At 37.7% G+C, this 10,994-nt stretch overlaps 1 protein-coding gene across 2 annotated transcripts in view; it reads right to left on the reverse strand.

Annotated features, from left to right (window-relative positions):
- Positions 1-10,994, reverse strand: part of RTN4IP1 (reticulon 4 interacting protein 1) — a 50,766-nt gene that overhangs the window by 33,790 nt on the left and 5,982 nt on the right. For both annotated transcript variants that reach the window (XM_012651167.1, XM_012651168.1), the window contains exons 2-4: positions 10,583-10,734; positions 9,077-9,145; positions 7,630-7,754 (exon numbers count right to left, since the gene is read on the reverse strand). In XM_012651167.1, the coding sequence (XP_012506621.1) occupies positions 7,630-7,754; positions 9,077-9,145; positions 10,583-10,734 (346 nt within the window). The remainder of the gene's footprint in view (positions 1-7,629; positions 7,755-9,076; positions 9,146-10,582; positions 10,735-10,994) is intronic.

Raw genomic sequence — 10,994 nt, forward strand, 5'->3', positions numbered from 1 at the left:
AAAAAAAAAAAAAAAAAAAAAAAAAAAAATCATCCAATCAGCATTATATCCTACAGTCAAGACAATAGTTGCTACTACCTCAAGTGAGGGGATCACCTGACTACTTGAAAGACTATATTAAAGTTTCCTCCAGTAAAGAAAAGCTTGAAAATAATTTCTAATTCTCTCCCTGTGAATGCTGAATACCAAACATAATGGCTGGTTCAAGACCTAACTGTCTGACACATCTTTGACTTCATTATTGTCAGTTCATCTCTTCTCCATAACTCTTCATCCAAAGCAGCCTCATTCCCTCAAATAAAAAAGCAAAAATGTGTTTCACAGCAGGGCTTGGCAGACAGGAGTGGTTCTGCAATAGCAGCCAGCTTCAGTTCCTTATGTTGCCACCTGATGGCAACCCCAAAGTGCAAAAGAGACAAGGAACAGGCCCAGTGAAATGCTCTTAACTTGTAAAGAAGCCCCTGGGACACATCATGCCCTGGGCCCGTAAACTCCACATTTTGTGCCGATTCAACTAGGGCCCATACTCTTCTTCAAACAAAGAAAGTCCCCAAAAGGACAGCAGGCAAAATAAATTTTCAAGCCAGCAATAAGTTGGTTCGTCCTCTAAGGTTTGAAAACCTGTGGCCGAACTAATTATTCTTGTACTCTTCAAAGTACTTTTACTGCAAAGTGAAAATACCGCTGTTGCTTACCTACCAATGGCCCCTCACTGAAGTGCTACACAGTGGGAATACTTTTACCTAGCTTGCTAGGCCACACGATATATTCAAACATCACAAAGTAGAAGCCTATTTGTTATAGTGAAGAAATGTGTGCAGTATTATTTGTCAGTTTATATAAAGTGCCCAGGAAATACTTGCAAAAAGCACTCTAACTGAAAATTGCCAAGGTTTTTAATCACATGCCTCTCTTACTTATTAAGTACACATATAGAGCTTCTTTTGAAGGCAGTAGAACTTGTACTAGTGGCAGATATAAAAAACATGGGGAAAATATGAATAATTATGACACTGCTTATGCATTCTTAAACTCAAGGGCTATGAGGGCCACCGAGTTGGTTACACCCCACCTTTCAGTGGCGATGCTCCTGCCCTGGGAAGCAGAGATGACTTGGGCCCTGTGCTTGCCCCCAGAGGCTGCAGTCTGGTAGGGAGACACCTGCCTCTCCACGCTCACAGGTGAGATCTAACTTGCTCTGCATTCTTCTTAAACATACATTAAGGTACTAAAACTATATTGTCTTCTTTTCCATGACTGAGTCACTCTTTTTATTTAGCATTTGGGTACCTAAGTCCTCTATAATCATAGTTTTCAGTATTACAATCTTATAATAAGGTAGGGTATCAAAACCTTAAGTGCCTTACAAATAAAAAATATATGAAACAGGCTATAAAACAGCAAGAGATCCAGAGGTAGAAAATCATCTTCAAATTTCTACATTCTGGCTTGGCCCTAGAAACCTTGGAATGGCCGGGCTGGGTATCTAGATACCTGGGTTCTAGTCTCAACTCTCTAATGGAATCCTTAGGCCTCAGATTCATCACCTATGAAATCATAACAACAAAGGTGTACTCTAGGAGTCAACGAAAAGGAGCAGGCACTCTCAATTGAATTTAAACTTCTATTTTTGTTTCTCTACCTTTCTAACATTAGAAGTATATGGCCTTCATGATTCTTTCAGACCACTTACTTATGGGGGGAAGAAAGCCACATCACAAGCTTAGAGAGTGTCATCTATTAAACCCTAATCACTTAGAAACAAAGATGATTTAAATAAGGCTAAATCTTCCATCAGTAGAAATGAATGGTCTTTAAAAAAAATAAGGATGATGCCAAAAATGTATTTCATTTTTTCAGCTTCAAATACAACTGTTAAATCTGGAAAAAAAACTGGTAAAAGATAACAAAATATCTTAGCATACTAAGTTTATGCTAAGTTTACTCTCTAAAGTGAGTAACTTTTCTGAGTAAGTAGAAAAACAGAGCTACAAAACAGATCAACCAAATGAGACCAAGACAGCCTAAGTTTGTGTGTCCCCTTCTTCTAAGCCTCTGTAATTCATGTTGACATTTCCCAATTTACAAAAGAGCTCATGTATAATTAGATGATGGAAATTTATACACATTTCCCCATGAAAACAAAGCTATTTATCTATCTTGGTAAGGTGTCCAGGGTTAACCATTTATAAAGGTTTGGTTAACCTATAATGGAGCAAGAACTTTATACACAGGATAACAATGGTTGTTACCTGAAATGTATTCAGAATTCCAACCAGAGGTACTGAGAATGTACCTCCCCGAGTGGGATACATGCAGTGGGAACCATCCCAAATCACTGGTTCCTTCAATCTTGTGCAGAAGCAGAGAGAAGGAAGAAATATTTGTAATGGGTGACAACAGAATAGATGAGAGAGAGCTGTAGCATAGTCAGAGAAGGATTTACCATGGAACCAATGAAGCTGAAGCTTACACAATGAAGCTAAAGCCCTCCATTTACACAAGACCCTGAGAGGAGCCCTAGCAACACATTTGCATGGACATATGTTTTTGTAAAATTTGCAAAAGATATGCTAACCACAATCAGTTAAGATTGCTGTCTCTTTCCACTCCTATACTCTCTCATCATACTTTCCCTTTTGTCAGGTGATACTAGATTTGGTGAAAGGGAAGTTGAATTGGAAATACATTTGTTTTGGGTTTAGTGGTAAATACTGATGTGGTTCATAGTCACTTCGGCATAGAGTTAAATTATTGCTAGCTGTTCTGGTTAACAAACAGAAATATTCCTACCTCTCACTAAAGTTAACTCACCTTAGCATTATGACATTTTATTAAGGAAAGACTGGGTACCACCGCCACCCAGCACAGGATCATGTGAGTAATGCAGGAGAAATAAGGTTAAACAAGGTTTAAGACAGAGAGAGCCAGAAGCTAGTCAGTGGGAAAGTCTTCCAATTAAAAGTTGTAAGCACTTACAATATACCACTAAAGGGAAGATATTAACAACAAATTAGTTAATAAGGGTTGTCAATTAAAATAATATTTTAGGCATATTCACTACAGAAGAAAACTTGAAATGCCTTGAAATCTTACAGCTTATACATAAAAGAAACTTGTCAAACTTGGAATAATGTTTTCCAACAGTCCTACATTTTATATGACATGACAATAATGAGTTGTGCAGTGGAAGGTGAGGAGCAGGGTGTATGAACAATGTCAGCTTTTGGCTTAAGGTAAATCACAATTAACTGAAATTGGGAATACAGAGGAAGAGTCGGGTGGTAGTTGGTAAGTTTTGGTTTGCACAAGTTGAGTTTGAGATACAAAGGAACATCAAACTGGAACTCAGTAGAAGTTAGAGTTAGAAATATTGTAAGTCACTAAACTACGAATAGAAGCTGCGAATGGATGAAGATAACCCTGAGAGACAGAGAGGAATGATGGAGGGAAACACTGGGAAAACAGCACCTTTAAAGGGCTGGATAAAAAGGGGGGGTCTTTTTAAAAATGATAAGATATGGTCAAAAAGGCAAGAAGAAAACTAAAGGAGTCTAATGTCCCTGAAACCATACAGAAAATGAGTACCAAGATACTGGTCAACAGTACCAGATACTTCAGAGAAGTCAGATTAAAATAACAACTGAAAAATGTCACTGGGCTTGGCAACTTAGTCAGCTATGACCCCAGTAAGGGCAGCTGCAGGTGAAAGGCAAGTGTAGAAGCTAGATTACGGTGCACTGAAGAGCAAACGACTTCTAAACCTCACAAGATATTAATTAATACTTGTCCCAGTCGGAAAACCATTGTATAAAACACAAATTGCCAGGAGTGAAGTTTCCACTATTCCTTTAACCAAGCCATTCTGGGGCTCCCTGAAAATAGGTCCTGGAACAGAGGAAGATTCATTTGCATCACACAGGCCAGGCCAGAGCCTCTACCCTCACTCTCCTCTTCCCCTCAACCCCACCGATTTCTTCATGCAAGTAAATAGCAGGGATCTCTTTCTTCTTCCCCCTACTGATCTAACCATGTAATAGGTGCAAATGAAAACCCAAACTCCACAGAGGTGGTAAAAATGGTGAGTGAGGAGGTACAGGGTGGCAGGGTAAACAATAGGCCACAGAAGGCATTTGAAAGAAGAAAGCTGTTGTAATTACAAGGCAGTCATTTTAATTTCAATATAAGCATATTGGTAGGGGGTAAATCCAATGTTTTTAAGTTTGAGCCTGTCTAATTCAATAAACAGAATAAATCAGACATCTAATTTACACTTACATAACAAAATTTTACCATCATAAAGCCTAATCTCAAAAAGAAACAGTGAAAAGTATTCCTAAATTCATTGCATTGAGCTTCAAGTGTACACAATTTAAAAGTGAAATTTATTTTGCGGAGGAGGAATAGTTCAACTTCTAACACTTTCTAATACTTCTGTCAAACAGAGAGAAGTACAACTTTCCCAGCTAGAGATGAATTTCAGGCACACCATGAAATATTCAAGTGCACCCATGGCACTACCAATAAATAAAACCATCAGCTTATAGCATATTAAAAAAATATCAGGTATAACAACTTTTTAAAAAATTTCTATTCATCTTAAGAGCCCTAAGTTATCTATGTGTTCCCACTGAATAAATTACGAAGATAGTATGGATGGGCTGATATTAACAACAAGGAAATAATTTCATTTGCCATTTTCTAGTGATATCAATGTGTTAACAAAATGACAATATTATATGACATCAAGATTAAATAATCCCTTTGGTTTGCTAATGCTTAGTTGTTATAGAAGTATAATTTTATAACAATGAAGAAAGACGTAAACACCATTGAACCCTTAGAAAGCTCTGTCTTAATTTCAAAAAAGCTGTTTGTTGTAAAGAAATCCTATAAAACCTTCTAAGGTGCTAATAGATGTTTTTGCCATTGTTAGTTTTTTTTTATTATTATTATTATTAAATTAACTGGTTGGAAAAAACAGACTGTTAGTCCTTGATAACAAACACTGACCTGCTTTGTGTAGACTAAAGTATGCCTTAATGCCAATAACGTACAGAAAAAGATTAATTATTGCTTAGGGAAGCCAAAATATGCCCCAAAAATCACAACGAATAGTCAAATTGAAAAAAATCCACTTTGGACACTGGAACCTCTGAGTTTAAGTACAATAAAATCTCATATAATTTCCTCATTAAAAGCATTTTTACAATATTTTAAGGTGCTCACATTTCTGTGATTCTCACAAATAAGTAGTTGGAGATGTAGGCCATTATTATAATCCATGTGTAGTAATTTCAGTAAACTGAAATTTCTGAGAGCTCCAAGTACCAAGTGCTATGTTCTGAATGTTTATAATGTTTGTGTCCCACCAAAATTCATTATGTTGAAATCCTAACCCCCAAGGTGATGGTATTAGTAGATAGGGCCTTTGAGAAGTGATTAGGTCATATGCATAGCCTTCAGGAATGGGATTAGTACCCCCATATATAAAAGAGACCCCAGAGAGATCCTCACGCTTTCCAGCATGTGAAAATAAACACAAAGACACTATCTGTGAATCAGAAAGTTGGCCCTTACCAGACACCAAATCTATCAGTGCCTTGACCTTGAATTGAACTTCCTAGCCTCCACAACTGTGAGAAATAAATTTCTGTTTTTTTATAAGCCACCAGTGTATGGTATTTGTTATAGCAGCCTGAATGGACTAAGATACCAAAGTCTCACTATGGCTCAGAACAAATGCATCCTACAGATCACTATGTACGCGGGAAAGTGGCAGAAATCTATTATGTGAATTTTGAGGCTCTTTCCAATGGATTTCACTACAGTTTGGTTAACATGTGGCTAACATGTGGCGCAGAACCAACTCAATATATCATCACCTTGTAAGGTATAAAACTTTTTACTTCTCAAAGCTTTTCTCACAGCCTACACTGTCCTACCCTCAGTAACACAGAGGAAACTGCAAAGAAACCATAAATATATAGCCTGTGATCACCTGGTTAGTTAATTGCAGAGTGGAGAGTAGAGCCCAGGGCTCCAATTTCCTAGCTAGGCCATTATTGCTTAAACAGAAGATAACAGAGTACCAAAGAATTACCCACAAAGCCAACAACAAACTGGAGGTTCACACCTATGTATCTGAAAAGAGAAGCTAGATCTTTGTCTTTAAATTGTTCCCTACAGTACACTGAAAGTATGCTCAGAGAGCCCTGAAGCAGCAAAAGGAATCAGAACTCTCTAACCATAGTGCACATATAGCCATGCAGGTATAGAAAATCTAATGTTTTTAAAGGAAAAAAGAAAACAAAACAACACAATAAAACATCAATGTTGCCAAGCCTATAATAATAATAAAGGTCTAAAAATCCTGAATAAGATTTTTGCAAGATTAACTAAGACAAACCATTAGAAAAATCTATGTGGTCGAAAATAATTTAATTTAAACAAAGTGTTTTACCAAAATGGCAACTTCAAGAAAGATAAGCCACAACTGCTTAAAAAATAAACAAGGTTGACCTTTAGAATAAATATTTCCCTTGAATTTTAAGACGAAGGGTAGCACCTCATTAGATTAATAGCCTTCACAATGCTTTCAGAAATACAGCTATTAAACTTTTATTAAATTCAATGTTCTATCACCCAACACATTAAATGTAAAGTGCAATGTCTCACAACAATGAGAATAAAGAATAACAGACTTTAGTTATTTTACCTACACAATCTTAGTAATAAAAAAACACACTAGGTTATTTCAATTATGATTTGATCTACGGCTCTTTCCTTCCTTAAAATTATTAAATGTTTCTTAGTACCTGGTTTTCTCACCAAAAAACAAAATCAGTTTTTTCTATGTCAACTTTCTAAAATACAAAGAACATTATAATCGCCTCGTTAATAGTAGCTTCCCATGTGCCATAACCTGTGTCACCAGTTTTATGTGTGTTATCTTATTTAACCCTCAAAACAAAACTCGTTAAAAAAAAAGTGACTGAGTGGGTCACCCAGCTAGAAAGCGGCAGAATCTGGAATATGAACTCAAGTACATCTGAGACATTTCTAGTGACTATGTTGTTGCTACCTCAAATGAGCATACATTCAAGGCACTGGAGAATCAGACTTGACCCAAAGGATATCAAGCATTGAGCCTGAGAGAACTCAAGAATACTCAATAGAGTCTTGCAGTCCCTTTACATCTGGTTTTCATGGAAATAGGCAAGTGTGAGAACAACTCTTGGTAGGGAAAAGAAAAAAACACCTTTGCTTTAACATCCTTCTTCAGAAACTGAAAAGAGTAATTCTTAACTTTTTTAGGAATCTGATAAAAGTTATGGATCTTCTTCCCAGAGATTCACATGCAAAATTTTGTAGTATTTTAGAAGGTTCAGACTCCTATAGCCCATCTACACATCTGAGTTTAAAAATTCTCATTTGATTGGGCCGAGAATCAACAGAATGAGGTTATGAAAGTGCAAACTGACTCAGAGTTCTTTGGAAATTGTTTTCAAATGTCAGCACAACCCAGCTCATGTAAATGATCCCCATTTCAATGCTCTGACAAATCTACTGCAAAGAACTTACAGAATGAAAGAAAGGAGGTTTAGATGCCACCACTGATACACTTACCGTTTTCCTTTGCAATTCTTATCATTCAGGCCGCCAACCTTGTTTATGGCAGACCAGGCTGTGAGAGCCACATATGGCAAAGAGGCAGCTTGAGTATGAGTAAGTCTTTTGGGTTTGTGTGAGATCTAGATTTAAAGATAACAGTCAAAAATAAGTAATGACTTTCAAACCTATCAACACAATTAAGTACATGTACCTTCACACGAATTGAACACAGTTGACCCTTGAACAACACGAATTTGAACTGTGCAGGTCCACTTACATGCAGAGTTTCTTCCACCTCTGCCACCTCTGAGACAGTAATACTAACTGCTCTTCTTCCTGCTCCTCTTTTGCCTACTTAACGTGAGGACTACAAGGATAAAAACCTTTATAATGATCCACTTAATGAATAATATATTTTCTTTTCCTTATAATTTCTTAATAACATTTTATTTTCTATAGCTTACTTTATTGTAAGAATATAGTACAGAACACCTATAACACACAAAATATGTTTTAATTGACTATATGTTATTGGTAAGACTTCCTGTCAACAGTAAGCTACCAGTAGTTAAGTTCTGGGGGTGTCCAAAGTTTTATGCAGATTTTCGACGAGGGTTGGCATCCCTAACCCCTGCATTGGTCAAGTGTCAACTGTATTTTCATAGATAAATCTATAAAATTCTTCCAGACTCACTGTGTACTGCATACCCTACTCTAAGATTATTGCTAAGGAATATTCTCCAAATAGTTCTATCTGCCTCACAGAGGTTCAGTAATATTTTGTATGCTATATTAGTAGATACAGTTACTTCATTGTTTATAAAAAGACCATACTAAATAATCCCATTAGCCCTGACAATACCCAGAAATAAATCCAAATAAACCTTGAACCCTCATAAACACATTCTAATTTGTTTTTAAGATCAGTTGTTTCCTTTACTCCCATTTTCTGGACTGTAATCTTTCTATGCTTCCTCTAATCTCAGTAACACCCCTTTCCCCTTCCTGCACTCCCTTTTGTAGCCAATATCCTCAACGTTAACCCCCTCCTCTCTATTCAAATTGTCAGGTCTCCTGACTATATTTGATTAGACTCCTGTTTTTAGAGTTATTCAAAACAGCTTGATACTTCCATGCCTCTGTTGATGACTAATCCATACTTTCCAATGGATACATTTGGTTTCAACTATTTATACTGGGTAATACCAAGAAACACAGCAGGGTTCTAGATCTCATTCCAAATCCAACTCCATGAGGCGAAGATAAATACTTTAGCAGGCAGTGTTATTAAATAACACCAAATACTTTTTAATCTCTCAAAAATTCCTATTCCCTACCCTCAGCTTCTTCAGAACTGCCTATCAAAGGTTAACCTGAACTGAAAACAACCAATTATTTCAGAGATATTTGTCAGCCTCTGTTTAAACCTTCAAATGGGATTTCAGCAGGGGTGGTGAGTTACCTCATTCCCACTGACTACAACAAACTCTGAAAGAGTGCCTTGTTTCCAAGGAGGAACTGCAGCCCAGACCTGAAACACACACATACACATACAACTTCATTAGAGACACAGATGTTTTCCCACCAATAAAGATAAGCATGAGAGCGTTCCCTCATACATACCCCACCCTTGGAAAAAAGCACAAGTCGGCAATACACCAACCAAAAGAGTTATTTTCACATGATGTAAATTTATTACTTAGTATGATTATGGATTTATCAAGTCAAACCACACTGGAAACAGATGACAGTATATCCTGCTGCATTTACTGACTACTTAAGAGTACCAGAAAGACCTTAATCTCCGAAGCTCTAATCCTGGCTCCACCACTTATTAGCTGTTGGGACTTCTTTATAGCTTGGCTTCCTCATCTGTAAACTGGGCCTAACTGTACCTACCTCAGGGGGATTGAATGAGTTATTTTACAAAAGCAACCGGAACAGGCCAGGCGCGGTGGCTCACGCCTGTAATCCTAGCACTCTGGGAGGCCAAGGCGGGTGGATTGTTTGAGCTCAGGAGTTCGAAACCAGCCTGAGCAAGAGCGAGACCCCGTCTCTAGTAAAAATACAAGAGAAATTAATCGGACAACTAAAAGTATATAGAAAAAATTAGCCGGGCATGGTGGCACATGCCTGTAGTCCCAGCTACTCGAGAGGCTGAAGCAGAAGGACTGCCTCAGCCTCCTGAGTAGCTGGGACTACAGGCACGCCCCACCATGCCCAGCTAATTTTTTCTATATATTTTTAGTTGTCCAATTAATTTCTTTCTATTTTTAGTAGAGACGGGGTCTCGCTCTTGCTCAGGCTGGTTTCGAACTCCTGAGCTCAAACAATCCGCCTGCCTCGGCCTCCCAGAGTGCTAGGATTACAGGTGTGAGCCACCGCGCCCGGCCTGCTCAAAATATTTTTTTTTTTTTTTTTTTTTTTTGAGGCAGAGTCTCACTCTGTTGCCCTGGCTAGAGTGAGTGCCGTGGCGTCAGCCTCGCTCACAGCAACCTCACACTCCTGGGCTCAAGCAATCCTTCTGCCTCAGCCTCCTGAGTAGCTGGGACTACAGGCACGCCCCACCATGCCCAGCTAATTTTTTCTATATATTTTTAGTTGTCCAATTAATTTCTTTCTATTTTTAGTAGAGACGGGGTCTCGCTCTTGCTCAGGCTGGTTTCGAACTCCTGAGCTCAAACAATCCGCCCGCCTCGGCCTCCCAGAGTGCTAGGATTACAGGCGTGAGCCACCGTGCCTGGCCAAGTCTCATAATTCTTAAGCACTAAATTTAGAAAACTCAAGTACCATCAAGCTATTTTGGAATTGTTTGTGAAAAATGTAATAATAGAACCAAGAAAATGAGGGTTCCAGCCAAAGCTCAGTACATTTGTTGAAAACAAAAAAGATCAACACTATGGAATATACTTCCAAAAGAAAAAGAATGAAATCTGCATTGAGAAAATAGCAGCGTTTCCTAACTTACCTCATCTCCAGGCTTGAAGTACTTCACATCAAGCCCACATTCCATCACCACGCCAGAGACATCCCGACCCAGAGTCAGTGGAAATTCTTCTCCTCTGGTTTTAATACGTAAAGGATCACGCTTCATATTTAAAGCTGTAGCTCCATAACCATCTACAAAATACAATTTATGTGTTTCCTCCAGAAGTAAGAGTGCAATGCTTTTAAAACTACTACAGGATTATAGGTCAGGTACAATTTTAGATCCTCAAGAAGTACATGATAAAGTAATTAACCTTATAATTTTTTTGTCATTACACAGGAAAGCATAAAAATGATAAGTATTATTCCTTTAAAAAATTACTAGAAAGTCATAATCACTTATTAAAACTAAAGCCGCTATTGCTCAAAATATTTTTTTTTTTTTTTTTTTG

The sequence above is a fragment of the Propithecus coquereli genome, unplaced genomic scaffold, assembly GCF_000956105.1.
Source record: "Propithecus coquereli isolate 6110/MARCELLA unplaced genomic scaffold, Pcoq_1.0 Scaffold35, whole genome shotgun sequence".
Classification (NCBI taxonomy): Eukaryota; Metazoa; Chordata; class Mammalia; order Primates; family Indriidae; genus Propithecus; species Propithecus coquereli.